The following is a 26,758-nucleotide window of genomic DNA, read 5'->3' on the forward strand; positions in this document are numbered from 1 at the left end:
TTCAGGACCGATCTCTGCCAAGATCAGAACTGTGCTAAGTCAAGATAAATGTATTTATGTTTTAAAAAAACAAAGTATTTCTTCAATAAGCATTTTTGCCAGCAGGTATTTAACAGCTCAAAAAATTGATCATGGTCCTTTTTTTCTTCATGTTTACTTTATTTTTTTTTTCTTACAAAATGTGCACATGTAGTTTACACAAACACGCTACAGCAGATTTCAGGTGTACATGTATTGTACTACTCTTATCCTACACTGGTGATAGCAGAGCAGCCTTCAACATGCCTCTAACATCCCATCTCTACACCAGAATAGATACCTGATTTATTTTTACAAAATAATTCTTGTAACTTTCTTTCTACTTCAGTAATCCCCTTTCACACTTTCTGCAGCAATGTCACAATGAAGGTTGGCCTATCTCTGATAGCATTTCACCTATTTTGAAGTATTGGCGTAGACTCTGTGGACAATATATCTTAAAAATTACATGGATGGAGGGGCAGTGTTATATTTTATATGCATACTTTCTTAGAAGAATCTTTCTAGGTTCAGAATTAAGTAGCTCCAATCTTAATGAAGAAATGATCTTAAAAAATGTAAAGCATTTATCACATATAGATGATATATAGCTGAAGTTTTCATAGTTTTCCTGGTTCTGTCTCATAGTTAAAGGTATTACAAAAAGATGAAATAGATGTTAGCCTCTAGCAGTCATTATTAGTGGAGGTTACTATGCAGTGATGTTCATTCTCAGCACTAAAGTGGGATGGCAGTTTTCAAAATTTCATTACTTTTTCTTCATTAAAGGCGGAAAGACACATACTTAGGAAAGCAGTGTTAGGATCCAGTTAAGGTTTCTTCATGAAAAATTGGAAGTCAGAAGATCCTTAATTTTAAGCAAAGAACTTCTCATACACATCCAAGAAGAATTAAAAATACAGTATGTAGGACTTCTGATATTCATGTCATGATAAATGAAGTGCAGACTTATTAGGTGAGATTGAGAGAAGCTTACTCATATTTTTTTAGGGAATAAGAATACCCATAAGCAACTTGTTTGTTTGTTTATTTGTTTGTTTTGTTTTATAACAGTTCTTGCTCTCAAGTTACCTGTTTAGTTATGTTTGGGTTTTGGTTTTTTTTTTTTTCTGAAGAGAAAAACAAGTCAAAGTTAGAAGGCAATTATAGCAACATGTGCATCGCACATTTATTATAGCATTTTAACTCAAAATATTATTCAAAAATTAGCACTACACTATAGAAATATGGGAAGAAAATGTAATGCTTCTGCATAAATTAGAAGCTAGAGATTTAAGAAGTATGTTTTAACACCTGGAGCTTAGTCCAGTACAAATGAGTAGCAAAACTAAGAATATTTATTTAATATCTGTATGATTGTATCTATTTTAACTGGGGGTTGGAATGATAAAAAAGGTGCATAATGTCAGTTGTATTTTGAGTTTGTAAGAACCTGATTTTTCAGTACAGTCCTGTTAACTCAATAGCCACTGTGGAAGTGCTAGATTTTATGTATAATTTAGAAAGGGTTTTTTTGTTGGGAAGGGTTTATAACAAAAAATTTACTTGCATAATACATTTCTCAGTGTAAAGCTGAGTAACTTTATTTATGATAAAGTGGGAAATCCATTTTTTTTAGATAATGTTGCAGAATAGCTCATATTTGTCCATTAGTTGTAGACCTAATGTCTTCATTAAATCACATTTTCAAAGAGCTGCATGGATCGCATTATATTCTCATCCTGTAAAAAAAGACAACACATAACCAAAAATCACACAGCATTACAGAGGTAGTTGGTGGATATCTATACTGAAATGTGGTAGAACATTCTAGTTAATTGCAATATTTTTTTCAGCTTGTTTGGAGAAATAGTTAGAAGAAAAAGGCTGTTTATGGGTCCATGCTTAAATAAGTTTTTCTGTATATTAATGAAACCAAAACTATTCCTATACTATGTCAAGATACAATAGCATATTAAGGAAATTAGATCTGTAACATTTCTGAGGTTATCAGTTTATATACAGGGTAACAGAATACACCTAGACCATAAATACTGATGGAATAGTTGTATCAAGTGGGAATCTGTACATGCAATTGCTAGTCCTGTGCACAGTACACAGGATCATTTTTGCAATTCTTAGGCTTGTGCTTCATAGTTAGGGTGACTAAGAAAAATGGACTGAAGTGTGCACGATTGCTGAGCCAAAATCAGTCAGTTTGACAAGCATGACCACAGCACTCTTCAGCTCCTCAATTCAGATTTTCTGTGTGTTCACACTGAAAGATGGTGACTGCTTCTAAATGCTACTTCTGCTTTCTGATTGCTTTGCATTAGGTAATTTTTTAACAAAATATTCATCTTTCCAGTTCTATATTATACCGAGGCATCACTCTCTGCTCCAGATTTTATCAGTAGGTAACTCTCAGCACAGCAATTAGCAAAAAATATTTTTCTTTTTAAGCTTTACCTTTTAGTGTATAGAAGAAAGAGTTACTTGCAGTAGCCCACATTTGTTGGCGTTTCTGGATCAACAGTTACTAGCACAAAACTATATATATATATATATATATATATATATATACACACACACACACACACATATATATATATATACACACAATACAAGAGTTTACATGCTTATTTAGCATTTGCTGGTCTCCACTGTAATGATCCCTTTCTTTAGTACTTTCTTCAGAAATGATATAGCCATCTTTAATTTTAATGAATAAAAAGACTGAATTATAGATTATTTTTGGATGTTTCATGAAAAATGTGCATCAAAAGCCCTCTTCTTAGAAAGGTTATCTCAATAGTATTCTCCACTACTGATAAATATGTGAGATTTCTGTACATTAATCTTCCAGTAACACGTGTTCAGTATCAATTTCCAATTAAATTAGTCACTGTTAAGTCTAGTGTGGTATTTGCTTTGTAGAAAATGACAAGTCTGAGTAATTAGCTTAATTTATGTTATGAAACATGCACAGTGGGGTTTTTTATCTTTGATTCTGTATGCCATCTGAAGTGATGCTGCTGTAAGGAATTATCTGTGTGCTATTTTGTACAATAAAATAACTTAAAGAAGCAATGATATTTAATTTCAAAAATGCACTATATAGGCTAATGCTTGAAAATTTTGTATAGCAAAGCTACTATATTAAATTACTGAAAGTTAAAATAAATGATCCTTTAGCTCACTGCATTGCTTTGAAACATCAATAAACTAGTGAATGTCACTGATGTAAGGTTAACAGTTTGTTTAACTTAAGTCACTTGTCATGTAATTGGTACAAATGTTTCTGTATATGCATTAGCAACTAAGCTCAGTAAATGTGCAAGCAAACAACATGCTCTGAATCTGTGAATTGTTTTGACACTTCCTAACAATTTTACTACATATGTATTATCATGAATGAAACTGGTAGTTTTCTAAAATCAACTCCATTTTTCTGAGGCTGGCTGTTTCTCTACAGAAGTCTTCCAATGCCACTCCCTTAGTCAGTCAAATTAGAAGAGTCTTCACAAGAAAATACAGGCTTGTCATAATATTTAGAACATGATAAGTTTTAGTAGCTTTTTTTGCCATCTTTAAAAAAATACCAAAAAACCAGAAAAACCCCAGATGCTTGCACTGAAATTCTTTGGCAAGTGTATCTTTTTCATTTGCCTCTTTTTTCAGTACATTTTCTACACAAATTTTCATATTAGACTTGTTAAACAGTTCCTAATTCAAGAAAAAAGGAGGTGTTAGTGCATATGAAGCATTGTCCATATGAAGCACAAACCTGGATCAATGAACTCTGGCAGACCTGACCTAAATGGTCAGGTTTATATGTTTTTTGTGGGCTGGAAATGGTTTCTTTGCTGTTTTCAGGATAGCGCTAACCATCAACACTGAGTATGGAAAGGGTTACTCCTGCAGAAAACACCTGTGCCAGGAGCCTTTTTGTCATTATCAGCAGGACCTATGTCACTCACCCTGACAGTCACCCATGCACTGTGGGTACCTTGACTGTTCTTTGTGGTGCTGCTGTGGATATGAGGCAATGCCCGAGTCAGACCATTTCCCACCAGCACCGATCAGTGAAAGGAGGCAAGTCAGGAACTGGGAAGTGCCTAGCTCTTGAGGTACCCCCACTCCTGTTTCTCAAGAATTAGATCTGCTCTTTGGTAATTTATATGAAGCCAGACAAACAGCCACCACTTTCTGGGACTCAGTGTGTCTTATCTAGGGCAGCATAGTCCATTTCTCCTGCAGAAGCAGAGACATTGCTGGAGTCTGGATGGCAGACTGACATTCAAACACGTTTGGGGTAGGGAGGGCAGGGAAATGAGGTCATACACATTCCCTGTCTAAGATAGAGGGAGAATGAGGGGAAGCACCATTCTACTCCAATCCTTCTACCCAGTGTCCAGAGAAGACAGTGCTCAAAGCCTGAATATATATATATATATAATATATATTTAATTTCCTACATAATGGTTTCAACACTTTTTGAATGGACAGGCCATTCTTTGCAATGGGACTGTGGATTAAGAGCCTTGAACCACCTGTATACCTCAGGCTATACATACAGTGCCACTGCACTGATAGCTGTGCCAAACAAGTGCTCAGCACAACAGCACAATTTTTTTAGAAAGGCAAATATGTGCAAAATGAGTATTTACGAACACAGAATCTCTTGATGCTACAAAAAAAATCTCAGGAACATACCCCAGGAACCTGAAGTAGAACCTCTGTTCAGAGATGTTTTGCTGTGTTCCTTCTTGCTTGTAAAGTAAGCATGCCACGTTTCCTTTAGTTATTGCAAAACAGGAATAAAAGGGATATACTTCTGCAACTCACTAAGTTGGAAACTCAAAGTAGAGGAATGCCAGTTCTCAGAGACTGGCAAATCTTGCCTGAGATAACCTTCAAAGAAGAGGCTCCTGCAGCCTTTTCCTGGCAGAACACACTTCAGGTCTATTTAAAGATTCAGACCTTACCTTTTTAGATCTCATACCTATCAGAATGTTAACAAAAGGTTTTCTTGCAGGTGTGTTTTAAAAGCAGCAGCCATGTTCCTTTGTAAAATATGTAATCCTGAAAAGAGTGAAGCCACATGAACTCCAGAACTGAGTTTCTTGAAGGATTTTGATTCAAACCCAGTCACTGGTGGGGTTCTGCAGGGCTCATCCTCAACCAATTCTCTTCAATAATGACCTGCATGCAGGACTCAAAGGGATACTAAGTAAATGTATGGACAGCACTAAACTAGGAGGAACTCTCAATTCACTCAAGGTCAGGGAGACCCTGCAGAGAGACCTGGACAAAACAGAGAGATGAGTGAATGACACCGTTTAGGTTTTGCCTTTTTTTCTATGTTCTCTGTATTCTTCACACACATATTTGTAGCTCTGTAGTCTATTGTATTAGAGACTGTTTTCCCAGTACTTTTCCATGTCCCTTCCCTAAGCAGAAAGACAAAACAAATTCCAGAGCTCCAAGCCCTGGGGGGTACAAGGTCCCAATCCTATTTTGGTTCTTCCTGGGAATCAAGGCTGAGAACAACTCTGTGATCCATGGAAAAAGATTCTCATTGACAAAGTACAGCTAGTGCTGAAGAGGGGGCTCCAGAGAAGGGGCTTGACCTGGGGGGGAATTGCATCACCACTTGTTCCTAATTGGTGCCTTTTACCAATTATGCTAATTTCCTAAAACCTATAAAAACTTACCCCAGGGAGGGGGAGAGGAAGGGCTTTGTGGACATCTTTCCATAACTGCTCCCGAAGGCCTTAAAATAAAGATCCCCTTTTATATTACCTCCTTACTAAAATTGTCTTGAGTTTCATTCCCAGGTTGGGCAAAACACAATCACCAACTATATGAAGTTTAACAAGGGCCAGTCCTGGAACAGAGCATTCCTGCTTGTCTGAATAGAGGGGGGAAGGTGAAGCTGGAGATGTGCACTGTGGAAAGGGACCTGGGGCTCCTGGTCAATGGGAAGTTGAACATGAGCCAGCAGTGCCCTGGCAGCCAGCTGGGCCAGCCCTGTCCTGGGGGGCATCAGGCACACCATGGCCAGCAGGGCAAGAGAGGGGATTGTCCTGCTCTGCTCTGAGCCAGGGCAGCCCCACCTTGAAAACTGCAGTTTTGCGTGCCACAGTATAAGAAAGACATAAAGATATTAGAGAGCATCCAAAGGAGCCCATGAGGATGGTGAAGGCTCTGCAGGAGAAGCTGTATGAGGAGCAGCTGAGGTCACTTGTTTTGTTCAGCCTGGAGAAGAGGAGATTGAGGGGTGATTCCACAGCAGTTACAACTTCCTGTGAGGGGAAGAGGAGCAGTAGACACTGATCTCTGCTCTGTCCACTGACAGGACCTGAGGGAATGGCCTGAAGTTGTATCAGGGAAGTTTAGGTTGGATCTTAGGAAAAGGTTCTTCACACAGAGGGTGGTTGAGCACTGGAACAGGATCCCCAGGGCAGTGGTCACAGCACCAAGACTGACAGAGTTCAAGAAGTTTGGACAATGTTCTCAGGCACATGGTGTGATTCTTGGGATATCCTACACAGGGCCAGGAATTGGACTTTATCCTGATGGGTCTCTTCCAACTCAGTATATTCTATGATTCTATGAATCCCAACCCCAAACCTCATTTCTAAAACCAAATCTCAATATAAACATGAATTACACGGTTTGAAGCACAGAAGTCTTAAAAGAAGAACAGCCTTAATTAGAAGAGAGACAAAAATCTACGTAGCAAGATACTTTTTGTGCCAAAAAAACCATAGCCACCATTGAAGTTAAAAGAAAGGGAAGGTGAGATAAGTAGCATGATGACAATTGTAGCATTCTGTAGCATTCATTGTGTCTCCATCATGTCCCAGTTTAGAGAGCATCACTCTCATGTGTATTCTGAATACTTAGAACAGGTAAATAAATCTTCTAACAGGCTTGAGAGATTGAATTCCACTGGATAAGGAGAGCAGGCAATTCCTTACTGAAGGTATTAATTTACTGTTTAAATGAATCATTCAGCCCATCACTGTAATTGCTGTCAAATGCAGATTAATGTGTCATTTAACTTCCAGAATGCTACAGACTTCAGCTGGGAAATGAATCTCATCTCTGTTTCTGATGATCACAGAGTGTTAGCAGAGGAAATGACTTTTGTTGGTATCGAACAAGACTGACAAGCTGGAACCACGGTCAGTGCAACAGAGCACTGCTGACAGATGAGACACTGCCCAGTGCCTGTTGCTAAGGATACACAGAACAGCCACAGTTGAGCTCTTGGCTGTCTTTCATCACCCAAAATCAGTGGATTAAAATCAAACAAAGTATTTCTTACTAGGTAGCTGCAATCAAAAAAGCAACTCCAATGAATAGCTACAGATGCACATAAAAATAGACTGTTTCTAGAGCATCTTTGAGCATCTAGAGATTTCTCTATTCCAAATAGGTAAAAAACTAAAAAATGCATTAAATGCATTTATCTTTACAGTGTTGTTATCTTCTGTCTCTTTATTACTCTGTTCTTGATATGGTAGATAAGAATCAATAAGCAGGGGTTAATTTGCTGGTCTCTATCAGCTTTGTATCAGTCAGTCTGCTGGGCAAGATATCAGTAGACCACTAAGACTTCTTAAATGTGTCACTGTAACAAATAGTATCAGGCTTATTGGCCACATCAATTTACATAATGTAATCAGGCCTATCATAGTCACTATGTCTAATGACGCTTTACTATACACAACAATCTTGATCTTGGGGTGTCCTGTGTAGAGACAAGAATTGGACTCAATGATCCTGGTGGGTGCCTTCCAACTGAGCCTATTCTATAATTCCATGAACCTCTTATCACGCCAAAGGCTAGTCATTCTTATTTTGTGCTCTATCATTTTTATTTCCCCTGCAAATTTTTACCTGAAATATTAACAGAATTTCCTTAAATTTATGAAAGAGCAACTTATCTTCATACCATCTACTGGTCTGAGAACAAGCTGATTTCTGAAGAGCAGAGGAGTGAAAACAGTCTTTTACTCCAGCTTCAGAAGTTCCCCATCCTGGCTCTGGGGGCCAGAAGCTGCTGGAAGAATTTCTTTCTTGTTGTCAAGAAATTGACAGCTGCTTGGGTAGCATAAAGTCTTGTGGCTGATCATAACAACCAGCGCACACCCTTGCCTTGAGAAAACTTGTCTGTCTTAACTCCTGCCATCCAACACCTTGCAAGCCTCTTACACTCTCTTTTAAGAAGGCTTCACTGCTTATAAGCACATCACAACTCACTGAGAAACCCACCGAGAAACTCACCCATGGGTGATAAATTTTCAGGCAATATTATTATTGCCATGATTATGTGCCAGTTGTGACAGAATTGTGTGGCCCAGCATAGGCAGAAGATAGAAATAAATATTTAGCTGAATGTAAAGGAACTTTTTTCCACCAAGTGTAAACAATACACTACTAAAGAGAGAAAGGATATTGGCAAAGCTGTCTAATAAGCAGTGACAGCTTGTATATAACAGCTCTTCTGCAGATTCAGGCCACAGATTTATTTACACTGTTCAGTGTTTCTGTGTAATGGTGTACATAGATACTCTACCTTGGGAAAATGCTGTCTCTGGTATTAAGATCACCCTCAGTGACTCTCCAGAAATCTGTAAACAGCTGTGATAGAAATAGCCAACAGATACACATTCAGTACTTAACACTGAATACTTACTTTCTGGCAGCTCTCGATAAATTCATCTATGGTAACTACTCCATCTTTGTTCTTGTCCATTTTCTGTATTAAAAAAAAGAAAAAGAAAAAAAACGTATGGAAGTTGGGTTTGTGTGGCCAAGCTTTGGTAGCAGGAGAGCTACAGGGCTGGCTTCTGTGAGCTGCCAGAGACTTCCCTCATGCGCAGCAGAGCCAATGCCAGCCAGCTCCAGGACCTGCTGCTGGCCAAGGCTGAGCAATCAGGAATGATAACCTCCTCAGCCCTTTGTTAGATTTTCTCTCCCCTGTTCATTTGAGGCAGGGAGTGAGAGAAACACTTTGGTGGGTGCCTGGCATCTAGACGGGGTCAACCCACCACAATATGTTTCTCCTCCCAAATTCCTGTGTGAAACAAGTCCTTTTCATTGTTCATTTCAGTTATATGTCAGCCTAGGAACAACCAGTCCAAAAGTCATAGTAAGTGGACTATGCTTAAAGAGCTTTTCTTGAAAAAACAGGGTAGGTCTGGGAAACTTGGAATGGAACCACAGAGAATAGAATGTATTACAGAATTGGAAGAATTCTCATATGTTATGAGAATGAAAATCTTTATCTGCTCACAGAGCAGTCTTTTTATCTTCTGTGTTATGTGACCTACCTGGAAAAATGTCTCCACATGTTGTCTAGGTGCATCTTCTTTGAGAACAGGATAGGTGCATTTCCCCATCATATCGTATATTGCTTTCATGATATCAAGCATTTCCTGAAGAGGAAAAAATTATATTTCTGCAATGTAATGCACATTTTCCCACCAACTCAGAAAAACTTGCACCATTTGGTGAATCCTCAGATGAGCCTCCCAGGGTGAGGGGGGCAAGGACCTGCTGACAGTGTGGGCACCCATCACCCTGAAGGGCTCCTGCACTGCCCCTTCCCTGGCCTCTTTTCCAGATGCTCTCCTACTTCTTAGACACAGCAGTGCTGCTCTTTGACTTCTGGAATGTCCACTGCTTTAACTCAGAACATAAATATTTTTTAGGATTTGCATTTTAGAATAAAATTTTGGAATTTGCCTAGTTTTTTTTTTTTTTTTTTTTTGTCTGAACAGATTCAAGAAGGAACGATTTAATTCTTAGAAATTCTAGCATCTGATTTCAGCTTTCATAGATGTATGAGTTCAATTTTAAATTATTTAAAATATGTGCAAGTTCATGGATTGTGGGAAGAATCTCCCAATATCTTATGAATAAAAAAAAGAGAAAAGAAATTGTGTAAGAGCAAGTGATTGGGAAAGCAAATCACCCCCTTACAACTTATTTTCCCTAAAGAAAATAAAAACACCCATGCACACACCTGCACTTATGCAGAGTCCTCCTTTTATATCAAAATCTTTGAATTTTGAGTGGCTTGTGAAATTTTAAATAATTATTTTAAAAGTCAATGGTAGTATGCTAAGAAATTATTCTATACATCACTCTTCTATAATGATCCTGAAGTGTTTTCTAAAGGTGTAAATTATAAGTGCAATTTATACTTTGAATCCTTGCAGGATAAAAGATGTAGAAATCTTTCTTTATAAATTCTGTTTCAAGTAAAAAATATTAGAAGCAGATTCATAAAATAAGTAACAATTATTGCCCACATACTTAATTAAATTTTGTCCAAATATCCTACCAATCTATTCTAGGAACAGTATGGGCAAATACATAGGCATAAGTTGAAGCCAACTATTTCTGTTCCTATTATGCTCAGAAATGTAATTTTTGAAGAATTCTGAACTTTTGCAATTTCTATAAAGATTTTTCCTTTTCAATGTTCAAAAATGCCTTTAAAATGAGACAATTACTTTAAGTTTTAGTGTGTCTAACTTGATAATATCTGATAACTTGTTAACACATTTAATTTGACAACGAAACCATTCTCTGAATGCAGGACTTAGCTAACAACCTTTACTTTCAGTCATTGCAGTAAGAAGTGGATCTTACCTCTTTAGTTATATATCCATCCTTATTTATATCATACAAGTTGAAAGCCCAGTTCAGTTTTTCCTGTACTGTCCCTCGGAGTAAAATTGAGAGACCCATAACAAAATCCTAAATAGACAAAAGGTCTTGGTTAGTTTGGAAATGAGCAGTTTTCCTCAAAAACTCAGAAATCCAGAATAATGCATTTATCAGAAGTGTGGAAATATGTCTTGTTTCAAATATTTTTGCTTCACTGTGAGTGCTAATGATTTCTGGATTAGCAATCTGGGAACCTTTTCCTACACTCGTAATTAATAAGTAAATTGAGTAATTTTCTATCAAGTAAACATAGTTTTCTATTAGTGGTTGTATCCTCTGAAAAGCCTAATGTCTCACATAAGCAGTTCCCGTTGAAGTGAATACCAGGAAAAAGCCATCCTCGTAGTTTAATGGTCCAAGAAAAGCTTAAATGGTAGTTAGATTAATCTAAGCACAGGAGACCAATTTGGGGAGAACTATGTCCTAAGGAACATTAAATTCTCATTAAATCTTTACCTTGTTAAAGTGGAATATGTGGTTCCCAGACTTCTTAAATCAATCTGCTACAGTCATTATTTCAAACCTCATGTATGACACTGCACACCTCAATTCTTATTATTTTTATTGGAAGTATGATAGGGAATAATAAATATATTACATGTCCATGTGCCATTTTAATGTTTTTGAGACCCACCAATGCTCTATTGCTGCAAAGCTATTCCACAGAAATGAATCAGAAGGCTTTTGAGATTATTCATATGTAGTATTTGGTTATAGATTTTTGTTTCATATTAAATACTCTCTTGACAGCACAAACCTCATAAATATTTAGTGAACATCATCCAGATTGGAGAAAATATCAACTCCCATCACCTCTCTTCTGTATTTCTCAGCATGTTAATATTTTCTAAACAGCAGCTTTTTTTTTTCCTTAATCATCTCCTCCACCTCTTTTTATTTGATAAGCAAATGAACCCATAAATTTGTGAAACTGCCTTCATAATACATTGAGCAGAATATGGCAATTGTGCACATTTAAATGTGACTTTCCACACTGCTTGCAATGACATACAGGAAGTGTTAGAGTAACCTTAAAGTAGAGACAATAAAAGCAAAAATATTTCTTATTTGCACCAGCAAGGTTTTGCACTTTGGAACAGGAACAACGGAAAAGATTACACTGAGGTTGGACATAAATTTAAAAGGCCTGGTGTACCACAAAGTCAAATAAATATACCTGATACACTGAAGTATACACAGGTATCATGGACTCAGGTTGTCTAGTAGGCACAGACAACTCTTCTGATAGCTTCAGTTTTTTTAACAATTCAATTGGCATGCTCTGAGTTTTCTTAGTCTGTCAAAAATTTCTGTCTTATTGGTATATGTGCCCTTTGGGGAAAGTGGATACATGAATCTTGAAAGAATTGTGCTCATCTTGTCTACATCTCAATGACTAATCTAGGGTCACAGGGTTAAATCTCCAAACAGTTATTTAACAATGTACTATTAAACATTAAATTGTTCAAGAAATTCAGAACAGATTTGATCACATTACAGCATTAGCAATTAACCTTTTTAATTCAGTACCATGTCTTCAAATCTTTTCTGCACAGTTTTACATTCTTGATGTAGCTTCTCCTTAAGTCCTTTGTGAAGGTCCTCAGTTGCATGATTTTTTTTTATTATATGTAAGAATTGTGAATTTATTTTGGCACAGCAACATTTAAAAATTCATTTTATCTAAAATAAATCCATTTTTCTTTTCTTGTTCAATTCTCTTTGCTCCTTTCTGTGATGCACCCCCTCTGTTGGCTGGCTTCTCAGAATTATTTCTACCCCCATTTCCAGGGCTACCCTTCTATCATCAGTTAAAAAAAAAAAAAACACCTTGACTTTATATTGTTTTTCGTGGGATAGGGATTTGTTAAAAAGCAGAGACAACTCAAAAACCTTCCAGGTATGTGCTCTAAGCATCGCAGCAGTGGGTCATCTCCTTCCATATTGCATCAACATGTTTTGGGATCACACATATTCAGAAGCATTGCTTTTGTCTGAGTGTTGTGCAGGAGTCATCTCAGGAACTAAAGAAAGGATTTTTCATAATAAGAAGTTGTGATGAGCTGGATAAGGACCAGCTAGGATGGGATGTCTTTTCTACATACTTACTTTCAAGCAACTGAAGAGCGCAGTAATAGAATCATACAGAAATGGAGTATCTGATTCAGTGGATATAGGCCAAATCCACAGGGTATTTTGGGCTAGAGCCTTGAAAGGCAAAATGCCCTGCACGGTGGAGTGCAGTGTGTGTGTCAGGAGCAGTGCAGCCATTCTGGCTGTTAAGATAATAATCCAGCGCAGAAAGCCACAGTGAAGCAGCAGTGCAGAGGGAAGCTGCTGAACTCAGGGAGCAGCTGCCCATCTTTGTGCAGGTAACCAAGTCAGTGATGCACAAATCACACACACCATTTAGCAAAGAGCATGAATACAAGTCCCCATTGCAGTATTAGAGCACCCAGATGCTGTTTTCTGTCCTGGTTTAGACATGTAATTTCTAGGGAGAGAGGAATTCTACTTTTAGAACCTGTTTTTTTTTTAAGAAAATTTCCCCATACTTGGATCCATCCTCTGAGAAAGGATCCTCCTCTCATCCTCTGTCACTGCCCACTGAGAGGGATGGTCCTACTCAGCTAAGGACCCAGTGGGGAGAGGTGCATCTGATCTAGGGTGACAGAGGAGCCTAAAACAGGAAGTCTGAGCAGAGACAACTCTAGGTTGGGTCTTTCTTCAGTCTGTGACAGTGAAGTTAGAAACACAAAAGTCTCTGCATTGGTACTTGCCTTTACTCCTTTGCACAGCTTCCTGTTTGGAACTTGCCAGTTTCCTGCAGAGCATGCTAATACCTGTTAAGACCTCCTTCTGTGCCCAATTTTGATTCTTCAAGAAAGGGGGATGTCTCACTGAAGGGTTGCAAAATGCAGCATCACAGCACCTGTACCAGAGCCTCTGTGTACTCAGAGCCTGCTGACATTTCTGTCCTGCACTACAGCTGTAGAGAATCTGGTTGTGATCTGGGATGAGCTTGTATTTGTGGGGTTTTTTTCAGCAGTGATTAATTATCTCCGAGCAAGGTTGTTGATGACTTTCTGATTGCTTTATCTCTCAGTAAATCTTTGGGGATAATGACTTCATTAATAAATTAATTAACAAGCTTATTAATGTGCTGTCTCAAATCCATAGGAAAGCTTAAAATTATTCACCTGGTCATGTGTTCCTTTATGTCTTTTTCAAGGCCAGAAGTGGGTAGGTAGGAGCCTTAATCCATTTTTAAATTTAGATTTTAGGATTTTGAAAAGGAGTCAAGTGATGTCACAGAAGTGGTGCAGGCCTGGTGTTTGTAAAACAAAGGTCACAGAGAAGGAACTGCTCCTAAAAGGAAATGTATTTCTTTGTAGCTACTTTAAACCGGATGGTGTTAAAATGCTTTTGAGATCACCACTGTACTAAGAAAAATGAGCTCATTTCCTACATGACATGGACAAACCTTTTTGTGTTGAACCCACAGAATCATGCCTGTGAACCTCATGAAATTCAGTGAGGCCAAGTTCATGGAAAAAAGAACTTCACTAACATGTCCAAAGAGTTCTGCAATAGCTGGGTCATTGGGTCTTCTGAAACTCTGCCATATTAAAGCAAAACTAGTTCATAAAACAAATTAAATTACCTAATCTCAAAATTAATACAATCACGGGATAAGGAGAGAGAAATTCAAGCACCTAATTTTATAAATTTGGTTTTTATGCTATATAAATCCTTCATTTAGAGATCCTGGCTCATTACCAAAGAGCATATAGATTTAAGGATGACAAAACTCTAAGGACTCTAAGGACACAGCAATCTCACCAAGAAATGTCAGTTGGGGAGTGCATTTAAGTTGTGCTCAGATCTAACTTTTTGTTGTTGATGGTTGAAAATTTGAGGGAAAAAGGGCAAAAAGGTAAAGCAAATTCTCTTTTTTTACCCGCAACTCCAGCTACCACAGTTTCATGGGAAATTGAGAGTGCAACGCATTAAAAAAGTCATTCTTATCAACAAAATAATTTTGCTGCCATTTCAGATTTTGATAACCATTTTTTTATACAGAACATAGCCAGAGTGCTTTTATCATAGGTAATTATATTAAATTGTATTTACTCCTACACTTTGATATAAAAAGTACTTTGGAAAGAATGATTATTTTTTCTCCAAACTTCTAAACTACTCCTCTACCTTTTCAGCTGTTTACTTTTGTTTTTTTTCTAATGGAAATTAGAAAATTAGAATAAATATTGGAATAGAAAGAAAATGGCACAGGTGCACCTAGGATTAAAAAGAGCACGGAAAAAATGAGATTATTGTATTTTGCACATTTCACAGTATCTTCATCTACATTCTGCAGCTATTTTCATGTGATTAGGAAAAAAACCCATACATTTTTTACTTCAAGAGGATGCTTTTAGAATGGCCATCATGAAGTCTGGAAGTTTAATGTTATTATAAGGACACAGAAGCAAGAGTCTTTTGACAGCAGTAGAGTTATGCTGGATTCAAAATTAGTGCAGATAATATGGAAGTCTGGATCACTCATGTCTGCCCTGATATTGAACAAAAGTTCAGCACCTCTGCTTTTATTTTCCTGATTTATTTTATTCCAAAGCTCTTTTTTGTGCACAAACCTGCACTCTGAGATAATCAAAGTGCTCCAAATCCAGTGCATTTCTTAAGGCTTTCTGTCTGAAATAAAAGTGTCAACAAATTGACAGAAAAGGTACAAAAGATTTTTTTGTTCCCATTCTTTTTAAGGATAATTGCAGAAATACTTTTCAACCACTCATTCTAAACATAATTTTTCTCAATGCACCTGCTGTTGCTGTAGCTGAAAGAGGGGAAGTTTAAGTTAGATATACAAAAAAATTCTTTACTGGGAGGGTGGTGAGGCACTGGTGCAGGTAGCCCAGTGAAGTTGTGGATCCCCCATCCCTGGAAGGGCTCAGGGCCAGGTTGGATGAGGCAACTTGGTCTACTGGGAGGTGTCCCTGTCCATGGCAAGGGGTGATCTTTAAGATCCTTTCCAACGCAAAACCATTCTATGATTCTGTGATTAGATCAGAAGAATCCTTGCACATTTAGCCTCTGTAGGGAAGACATGAGTTAATCTTCCATTCCTGCTCCTAGTTTCACATAGATTGCACTGACTTCATCTGCCTAGCAAAAGGTAGATAGGGTTCATGGGTTTTTTTAAATAAATGCAAATAATGATAAAAGCAAATCTGATCATATTCTTAGTTTAGAGTATAGATTTCTGATCACTGCACCTGATTGGCAAGTCTTCTTCCTATTACATCAATTGATTATTTTCATATTAAAAAAATTTGGTATGACCTCACAACATCATTCATTAAAATAAATCATAAAAAAATGCGCACGACATTTCATTAAATTTGAAGTGAGTGTATTTATCACAATCCAATCAAAAATTATAAGGAAATTGGTTCATTGTAATCAAAACCAAAGAAAAGATGACAATACAAACATATCCTTTTAATCTGTCTTTCTTTTAAAAATTCTACAATTTAAAATATTATCTCCTTTGCAGTATTTTGTACACTCTGTTCTCATCTAGAGTATTGCAGTAAGGTCCCTTTTTTCCATATTATATTGTGTGGATGACATCAGCCTTACCAGGGAAAGGCAGAACTGGGAAAAAAAGATTGGGCAGTTAAATGGAGGAAGAACAAATTCCCAACTCTTGTGCTTTTAAAACATTTGCTTTAAAGCCTTTTTAGGTTAGCTAAAACTTTCTGGAAACTAAGAATGAAAAATCTGATTTTGGCTGAGTCATCCCCATAACATTAGCTGTAGTTCAGAGATCTCATCTTGCAAAGGCAGAGAGCAAGAACTATTTTAGGTAACTTGTGTATAAATTGGGTTACCTTTTAAATTGACAGATTTTTAAAAAAATTATGTAGTAGCACAGTCTGGGTTACCATTGTGGAATATACAACTTCAAAGTAATGACTTTTGTTATTACATTGGAAAAACTTGAAACTTGAGTCACATCAGCTAAATTTTCCCTAATGTGAGCCAGCCACCAACCTGGACTCCATTACAAGGAATGGCAAAGTATTCAATTTTATAGAAATAAGCAATGGCATCACTTACCTCAAAACTTACAGATCCATTGTGATCAGTGTCAAATGCATTAAACAGAAAATGTGCATATGTTGTGGAATCTAAGATTTAAAGCAGAAAAAAATTTCACAGTAAGTACATTTTATTTAATAAAATTTAATTTAATTCTATTCAAACTCTTTGATACTGAGATCTATTTTGATACCATAATTTCATAGCAAGACTAGATTTTCAATGAAATTTAAACTTTCTTTCCGGCAAGAGAGGAGGAATAAGCTATAAGTGCAAAGAAACCAAAAATGAAAAATTCTGTTCTGGAATATCTCTATTCATTTTTATTCTTGTGTTTGCTAATCACTGATACCTGAGCAAATAGCAAAGATGACATATTATTGTACTCTGAAACAGCCTGTTTTAACAGGAACACTGATTGTGACAGGGATCACATGCCTGCAATGAAGACTGTGTTCATTTGCTCCCATTAAATGAGGGAAGCAGACACTGCCCTCACTGCACCACGTGTGCTGGTTTTGCTCTGCACACAGATCTGCTCCCCAGGCTGAAGCTGATCATGTCAGAAAGTTGCTGCTGCTATTGGGTGCTGTGCTCACCCACAGCTGACAGGAAATCCTCTCCTGAGAAGCAGATTCTTAAAGCTGGCTTGCTGCTGAATTCCCACGATCGTGACATTAGGGCTTGGAAAAATTGGCTGTGACTCACTAAATGGTCAGTAAGACTCTGAAAGATGACCTTAAACAAATCATCTCTTCACTATTTGCATACTTTCCAAACCTCCTCCCCAGTGCATACTGACTCATTTCAGAAACACGAGACAGCATGAATATAAATCTGTCAAGACTGTAACTTTTGTAAAGATCCATCCTTGTATTTCCACTGAATGCCTTCTAAAAGGCATAACCTGCTCCAGGAGTAATATATTGTGAGGAGAGCACTTATCCAGAGACAGCCCTCTGGATGGGAGGTAGAAGCTGCTGGGTTAAGGGAAGTCAGCTGTCCTCAGTGTTTTTCCTTCCCTCAAAACCATGCAAATTAATGAAGGATGAGGGTTTGTTTACTTTTAATACTCACTTTTCCCTTTGTACCTCATATGTTTACAATAATTTTATGCTAATTAACATCAACCTCACAAATTTTTAATAAAGGGCAAAGTGTTATGAAATCAGCATCCCCTTTGCAGTACAAACTTCTCCCTCTCATGGAAAAACCTGATCAATTCTGAAATGCCATTTTCTGATTTCTTGGCACTAAACCATTTTATCTTTTCTATCAATCTGCAAACCTTTATTTTTCACAGCCCAAAATATTGTTTTGTACTAAACTGAGCAATAGTCTGGTGACACTCAGCTGAAATGACACCTTGACTCTGAGGAAACAGATACACCAAAACTGAAAGCTTTGTGCTTCACAGGTTCAGACCAGAAGAAAATTCTCTAGTCTTATTTCAATATGTTTATTTTGTGTGATATCAGATATTCATAACAAGAAAAAACTGCCATCTTTAAAACCTGTCTGTTAACAGATTTTCAGAGAATTAAATCCCCACCACCACTATTTGAGAGAGTTATTCATTCTTCCATGTGTCCAATAACCACTGTAATTGCTTAAGCACAGCTTGGCAGAAACATTCACACTTCAGCTGAAAAATGTGCATTTGTTGACTACAGTTTTTATTTAGCATTTCAATAGTCATATTTTCTATAATCTACTGAGACTTCTGTTGTGCAACAGAATATACTATGTAAATCATCTTCAGGGAAAAAATGTGTTCTAGAGGTATAATTACTGTAAAAGGAATTTTAAATACCTTACTATTCTCTTGGCACCCATTTCTTAAAAACATCTGAAATATTCCTGGTTATTTTCTGTAGATGTACAAAAAACAGAAAGGGATTTTAATTTTGTTGCCCATACATGATACAATACTTTTTTTTTTTTTTTTTTTTTTTTTTGTAGGATGGTATATGAAAAAAAGTCCCTAGTTAAAAATTATTTTTTCTGGTAACCCCTCTGAAAAAAAAAATCAGAAATCTTTTTCAGAATTGTTTGCTCAAGCAATTCTGGTCTGAAATTTTGCCTTCAAAACCAGAGCAGGATGAGGCATGCTAGTATTTTAATTAGAGCTACTTAGTCTAATTTCCCCCTCTCCCCCCTAAATCTTGAACATTATTCATTTTAGACAAAATTTTAACTTTTTAAATGAAATACAATTTCTTTCCAAGGATCTGATATCATAACTAGTAGGCTAATTTGCTATTTTAACAGGTTGAGGTAGAAACAGCTCTTAAATTAGAATTCCCTTGAAAAACACCATCAAAGCATTTTAAACATCAGAGGCAATAAACAGCAATCATTACACATGGAAGAGTATAACTTATCAAGCTACAAGCATGATCTAATTTGTTCAGAAGTGATAAAGGAGAGTAATAATTATTCAGTGTGTGGATTCTTATCCATGACGTGCTTGGCTGAAGAAAAAATCCCAACTTTCATTTCAGGCAATCCACTGCAAAAATGCAGGGGGCATATTCATTCACCTGTATGGCAGTGAATCCAAAAAGAGGTTCCTGGAGTGCCCTTTCTGGTATAGAGAGCTTTTTACAAAGCTACTTTTGCTTTTTAAAATACATTGCTTTTGCTGCAATCCAGGGTCATTTCCTTGCCTTTGTTACTCTTGAGGCACCTTGTCCTATTTGTAATGCTCCTGTACCTGTCCTGTCCTGTCTTGGACAGTCTTGGAACTTGCTTGAGGAAGTGACTTCCTCGATGGCATTGAAAAATTTCTTCAGTTGCCCTGAAGCTTAAAATCTCATAGTTTTGTTTGTTCAGATATGAATTATGTATTGAATACATGAATTGTCATAATGATACATCGTGTTGTACCTGGTTTTCCATCACACAGACAATTGGAGCACAGACCTAGATGTTTTAATTTGGGGAAATCTTTCAAGATTCTTCTTTCCTCTTTAATACTGGGATATACATAAAATCAATATTTAAAGGCCTCAGCTGGACACATTATTTTGACAAGACATTTGAAGATTTAAGAACTCAGTCGAATTTCTTAACTAGACATCCCAGTGCAGTTTTCACCTCGTCCTCCAAACAATGCCACTGCCCTAAATGCCAGAGGAGGATCAGCATTAACACCAGGAATAGGGGTAGAAATTAGACATTTTGTACATATCCATTTTAACTACATTAATAGTTTTTCTTCTCTGCAACAACCAGATCTAATAAAGGACTAATAAAGGTCAGTCTTTTAATATTACATTTACTCTCACAATATCTTTTGACTTCACTTTTAGAACAGGTGTGCTTTCTCTTTGCCCATAAAAAATTCTGGGTGTAACAATAGGAAGTATGATAGATTTTTTCTCTTAAGTATAGTAAAGGTGTAGTAAATCACAAAGAATTGTTTTCATTACCCAAGGGTAACTAGAAAATATGATATTTCAAACTGTAATTGTTAGCTTGGTCTAAAAGTTTACAAAGAGAAACAATCAGTAGGCAGGTCAACGCTTGTAGCCTTTTATTAATTTCTATTGAGTGTACCTACTTCCTAATGATTTCAGAGATGGTAATCTGCACTGAATGCTGCTCTTTACCTTCTAGGTCTTTATTCAAAATAAAACTAATGGGGAGATATTTTGTTCCTACCAACTAATATGGGTTTTAAATGAAAAATGAAAAGAAGGATTCCCAGAGAAATACACAAATCTCAAGAGCTCTGGGAGAAGCTGAAGAGGTGGGATTGAAGGAGTGTAGGAGAATATGAAGAGGGGTAACTGAATAGAAAATGCAAGAGGAAGAAAACAGAGGAAAAAAATTCAAATGGAAAGAAATCTTAGGTTCAAGGAAAAAAACCCTAAACAGTTACACATTTTTGTGTTACCTTCATTGCACTAAAATCTTCTTAGTGGAAATGGAAATAAAAAAATAACAAACCTCCTGGAAATCAGTTAATTGAAATCAAGCTTAGCATTTAAGAGAAATCCCATAGAATTAAAGGGGGGGTTCTGCTGTTGATATGAGAGGGTACTTGCAGTGCCTCCTACAGTTCCTCCTACTGTGAAAGGGTTTTTTGAGTAAAAGAGAATGGGAAAGAATTTTTAGAAAGCTTAAAGAAAAATAACCTACTCAGAGAAACTTGCTTTTTAATGGTACCCATCACAGGTAATAAGTTCATAACAGAAGACTGACTTCATGTAGATACCATTGCATTTCATTCAGAAATAGAGATTTTAAAATGCGTCCAACTATCAAGGAAGTACCCCTTGAGTTCAGACAGAGCTTGAGGGAGCAGTCTTGTTAATTTGAACAAGAGGCTCTTTTGTCAGACTTAGGAACTAGCAGACATACTGCAGTACTAATTACGTCTGCCAAGTACTTACCTCCCTGTGGAAAGAACTGAGAGTAAATCTCTTTGAAGGTTTCTTCATTGACAACACCACTGGGGCATTCCTGGAAAAAGTAAATGACAAGAAATGAATAACATCCAATCTGGTCCACTCAGCTCATATGTTCAGGAGACCATCCACAACATGTCTGTGACTGACACATTAAAATGCATGACTTTGCACTTTCAACCAATTATTAATGCACATTATCACGCTGAAGTATCTTCCTAAAGAATTCCCATTAGACAAAATTCCTTCTATGCCATGGATCTCAACTTCATCTGAGACCTGAGTGACACACGTGGGCAGCAAGCACGGGGCTGCTGCGATTGGAGCTGTTGTTGGAGCTGTTGTGTCACCTGTGGAGCTGCAATCAGCATTTGCATGGTATGGAAATCAAGCAGGAATGGAAACACTTTGGTATTGCTGATAGAACATGCAATCACACTCTACTGGAAGAGTTCTCTTCAATTAATTAAATAAACCCTGCCATTGAAGACCTTGTTTAAACCTTGCAGATCCTTTTGCCTCTTTACACCTTTCTTATAAATTGAAATATGTAGCACAGAATATGTAGGAAGTTTCTGAATAGAGTGACTACAAAGAAAATGAAAGGAAGTGAAAGGGAAGAATAAAGAGGGTTAAACCAATGACTTATGTAAAGAGGTAGGAAAAGCAGAAGGAATACTGTAATTGTTTACTAAGTCGAGCATAAATATCCAAGACCAGAGAGCTGATTTTGAGTCCTGATTTTGCCAGACTGAGCAGAAGACTTTGGGCAATGTACTTCATTCCTTCCATGTGTTAATTCCTTTGTTAATGCAAAAAGGGGGTAAAAAGCCACGTATGCTCTTTAAAAGAAACAAAGGGAAAAAAAAAAGAATGCAAATTTAGTTTTAAGGTTCACATATTTATTTTTGACTATTATCATGCTATTTGTACTGAGGACTCAAACATATGTGCCCCTAGTCCTAAACTCAGGAAATTAATAGCTGGAAATGTAGATCAAGAGTAGTGTAACATCTTTTACCAATGTAACAACAACTTTTCCTGTGAGAAAAAATAGTATTTCAATTAGATCAAATAAGAACTACTGAGTATTCATAGTTCTGGCACCTTCTGCTAAGAAACAAATAGTGTAATCCTTAATTGAGTGCCAAATGCATGGTCTGAGAAATGCATGTCAGATCTTTAGGTCTAGGATTATCATGCCTTTATGTCAATTATCCTTAGCTAAATCATCTTTTCATCATAACTAAGCACATGCAAACCTATAGTAAGAAAGAATTCTGTTTGATCCAAAACAGAAACAAACATCTGAGTCAGAGATACAAAATTATTCGTCCCTGTGCACAGAGGCTGTCACTGATGCAGGCAGAGCTAGAGCTCAAGTCTCAATAAGATTAAATAAATACGCTGAGCCACACTGCCCTTGGAACCAAAGCCTTTGGGGAATGGGAGGAACAGTGAAATGAGCCTCACCTTTCATTAGGTGAGGAGAAACCCATAACTGAGAAGGCATCTCCCTGTCTGTCACGTCTTTGGGTATGAGGGCATTCTAAAACATCTCTCTCTCTTACCAGCTGTCCAAAAAGACTCTAGTCAGCTAGGCCACTGTCTCTGTGGCTTCTAGCAGGTTTACAAGTAACTAACAATAGAACAGGAAAATGGCCTCAAGTTCCCCCAGGGGAAGTTCAGGTTGGATATAAGGGAAAATTTTGTCACTGAAAGGGTTATCAAGCATTGGAACAGGCTGCACAGGGAAGTGCTTGAGTCACCATCCCTGAAGATATTTAAAAGCGTGTAGGTGTGGCACTTGGGGACATGGTTGAGTTGTGGATTTGGCAGTGCTGGGATGATGGTTGGACTCGATGATCTCAGACATCTTTTCAACCTTGATGATTGTATGATGTTGTGATTCTACTCTGTGGCTTGTTTTTGGGAAGCCTTCAGGAGTTTTATAAGAGCCTGCAAAAGAGCAGTATTTTTACGTGGATTCAAAGCACAATAAAGAAAACATCAGTGAATTCTTCAGATACTCATTGAAATAATATTCTAGTTATTTAATGTAGAAAATGTAAAAAAAGTATTTTACAACCTTCCCTTCCAAGCTTATAATGGTATATATGATCCATGTCATTCCCATGTCATTCCATGTTATCCCAGGACAAAGAATAAACAGCCTTTACCCTGAGGTGGCTGTGAGTGTGAAAAAACAATGCAGCATTTCGAAATTTAGAAAAAGAAGCACTGGAATTTTTCTGTTCTGCAGGTGAATTTTTTCAGACAAGAAAAAAAAGAGCTGGGTGCATTTTGAAGGAATTAAAGAGAAAACCTGTATTTTTGAATTTGTACAGGTCAGATGTTGCATTTTTGAATTTTTTTTCCTCAGAAGAATAATAAATAATGGATAAAAATAAACAATGGACAAAATGCACATTTAAGATCATCTGACTCTATGGCTTATTAAAATGTAAAACAATTTTTCCCATTTCTTTGGCTGACAAAGACATTCAAGCGATACTAATTTTGCAAAGAATGCACTCCCCTTTTTTACAAGAAATGCCAACAACTCCAACTCTTTGAGTCCTTAGTCTGAAGCTTGGAAGACTTGTGTCCCATTTCCTGACTGCATTTAAATGCTGTGATGTTAGGGGAGAATTCAGGATACTTTGCAAAAATCAATATGATTTATTATTTTTTAGTTCAAAATAAGCTGGCAGCCTTTGTTATTAGAGAAATGCATGATCAACGTACCTCTTTTAAAGGCCATCCTTCTTTTTTTCTGTTGCTTAATAAGCTCTGGTTTCACAACACTGTTTGAAAGAGTCATTGCTTGAAAAGGCAACCTACTTTCAGGTTCAGAGAATTCTGTACTTCAGAGAACTATATTTTATCACAGCCAGGAATGACATTTTGAGTTTCTCTAGCTTGTCCCTCTGTAGTTGCCTCTGTTCTTTGCCACAGCGTTGCCAGTAACATTTTACCTTTTCCATCCTTGAAGGTCTGTAGAAATGGTGTCTTAAGGGACATCCATTAAAAATCCGAGATGCTGGCCAATTACATTTACCAGAAATATCAGCTCAAACTCTTCTTTCTTTAGCATGCACCTTTCCTCTGAGGCTCTACATGACAGGGAACACTTCTGATCTTGAATAATTTCATTCTAAAAATATATGTGGCCAACATGATTTACCTCCATGACTGTACTTTTCTTGACTCATAAATCTGGCTTTATTGTGTTTATCAGGAGATTTGTGCAGTTCAGGGAAAGAGATTAAATATTGTAATTGTTAAGTATGCCTCAAGGTTTTATGTCAAGCTATTGCTACTGTACCAACTATAATTAAAAAAATCTATCTAACCTTTCATTAAACCCTTATAAAAGAGAGGAAAATAGTTAAATAGTTTGAAAGAAAAATGTGAGGCTTATTTAAACAATTTCCTATATTTTCTCTTTCCTTGATCTGAATATAATTTATTTCCTAACAGCAAATTTCTGTTTGACAATCTTTTAAAATTGCATTAATGCATTAGATTTTCCTTCTGGAGAATAAAAAGGGGGGAATGTTCAACTTGAACTCAATCCAGTTCTCTGTCTTTTAAAGAGAAAATAATATAAACTGACAAACAGACAGAGAATAATAAATATGTTTCTGCCTTTTGATGACCTCTCTTGCTTGCAATTTCGCTGCTGGGAAATTACACCTCCAGCACACGGTCTTATGAACCACTTCAAACCCTGTAAGTTATTTAGCCTCATACTCTCTAAGACAACTCTCCTTCAGTATTTTTTAAAATACTGCAGTAGGTGATTCTTCTTTACTAGCAAATCAACATCCTTTTCAGACAAGAGGCAAACCAACAAGACACAAACCCAAAGAAATAGTGAAATGCAGAAAAGAGAATGAAGGAGAAACAAACTCAAAGCTCAGACTTTTGTCTGCGTAACAATTTTGAATGATGGATAAAGCTGGAGTTTTGGCAACTTTGAATGTCTTTCAGTCACAGAATTTTGCATGAAAAATTTCCCATCCCATGCTGCATCTGCTGTTTCAGTTTTCATACTGCTTCATTTTAGATACACGTTCATGTCCATTGATTTAAATATCTTCTCTTTTTGCATGTACTTATATGCTCTATGTGCATGTGCCTTCTAGGAACGTGCCTTCAGCCTCCTTCTCATTCATGCTGTTGAATCTGATCAGATACTTCCCCCTAAGAAATGTAATTACTTCATTGATTTGATTGAATAATTTTCTATAATTCAATACATTCATTCATGAGTATTGTAGCCACTTTACTTGGGAATACTTTTAGAATTAAAGATGTATTTGCTAAATACCAACAGGGCTAAACTGAAATTTTGACCAACCTTAGAGCTGTATGCTGAGAAAAAATAAATTTGTAGTTTATTGTAAATTAAAAACCAAATAATTTTGTAATTTTGTAACTAATTTCCTTGTAGTAAATATAAATAAACTTGTCCATGCTATATTAATCATAATAAAAACCACAGAACATATATCAGAAATTATCTTTGTGAAAAGGGACTGTGTGGCATTTCTGGAGTGCTGATCACACTGCTGGCCAACATAGAAGAAACACCAAGAGCAGGGTAAAAATCCTGCAGCAGCTAATAAAAGTTAACTTACTCTAGCAGGACTTCAAAGTAGATGATGCAAACAAAATGAGGTGTCTGGAGGAGAGAAGGTTTTGAAGTTGTTAAAAAGAAAACAAGTGTAGTATGAAAAATATCTCAAAAGGTATGCTTAAAAGAGACGCCGTGCACTAGCCTGTGAAGCAGTCTCAGAAACCTAACTCAGAGAAAAACCTCTCTCTTGAAATATTTGAAATGTGGCTGAACAAAGCACTAGAAATTAAGACTGGAAAAAATTTGGGAATAGTCGGACAGTTCAAAAGACTTTTTCTCATTAATACAGATTTTAAGTATTCATAGACAACCATATTTATGCTCCTTTTCTCTTTTCTTTAAATACTTCTACAAGAACAAAAACCAGAAGATTATGTGGGGAGAAGAGAGCTGCTGTTTTCCTGCCCTAGATGTCCCCAAGAGAGCAACAAATTCACAGAGGTGGGAATACAAGCTAAGTATTGTCCATTAGGTTTTGGTAAAATTTAAAGGGGTTGCTTCAACTGTGAACTAAAAGGAAAAGCCCCATGTCTTTGTATTCTATTTTAGACAGTAATTTTTCTCATCAGCTTCTGTGAACTAGTGCCTTCTGGACTGCTGCACTGTCAGTATTTGGGCTCCTGCATTTAAACACCTCTTTTTGAAACTACCTGAAAGACAGAAACACTTCGTTTCCTTTGTATAGATGTATCACTCAACATGTCAGCACATCAAATGAGAGATTTGAGGAAATTTTTAGGAAACCAGCACACATATGAGATAATTCCAGTGACTACAGAAGAGATCCCTGCCTTGGCTCCTTTGA

General features: G+C 36.8%; 1 protein-coding gene across 10 annotated transcripts in view; it reads right to left on the minus strand.

The window, feature by feature from the left end:
• Nucleotides 1–138: 138 nt before the first annotated feature.
• Nucleotides 139–26,758, minus strand: part of KCNIP4 (potassium voltage-gated channel interacting protein 4) — a 390,761-nt gene continuing 364,141 nt past the window's right edge. For 9 of the 10 annotated variants that reach the window (XM_038134762.1, XM_038134757.1, XM_038134761.1 and 6 more), the window contains exons 3-8: nucleotides 21,294–21,363; nucleotides 16,912–16,982; nucleotides 10,693–10,800; nucleotides 9,366–9,470; nucleotides 8,729–8,791; nucleotides 139–1,760 (exon numbers count right to left, since the gene is read on the minus strand). In XM_038134762.1, the coding sequence (XP_037990690.1) occupies nucleotides 1,713–1,760; nucleotides 8,729–8,791; nucleotides 9,366–9,470; nucleotides 10,693–10,800; nucleotides 16,912–16,982; nucleotides 21,294–21,363 (465 nt within the window). In that variant the 3' untranslated portion in view covers nucleotides 139–1,712. The remainder of the gene's footprint in view (nucleotides 1,761–8,728; nucleotides 8,792–9,365; nucleotides 9,471–10,692; nucleotides 10,801–16,911; nucleotides 16,983–21,293; nucleotides 21,364–26,758) is intronic. The other variant, XM_038134756.1, reaches the window with a different exon arrangement.

This window comes from Motacilla alba, chromosome 4 (genome assembly GCF_015832195.1).
Source record: "Motacilla alba alba isolate MOTALB_02 chromosome 4, Motacilla_alba_V1.0_pri, whole genome shotgun sequence".
Classification (NCBI taxonomy): domain Eukaryota; kingdom Metazoa; phylum Chordata; class Aves; order Passeriformes; family Motacillidae; genus Motacilla; species Motacilla alba.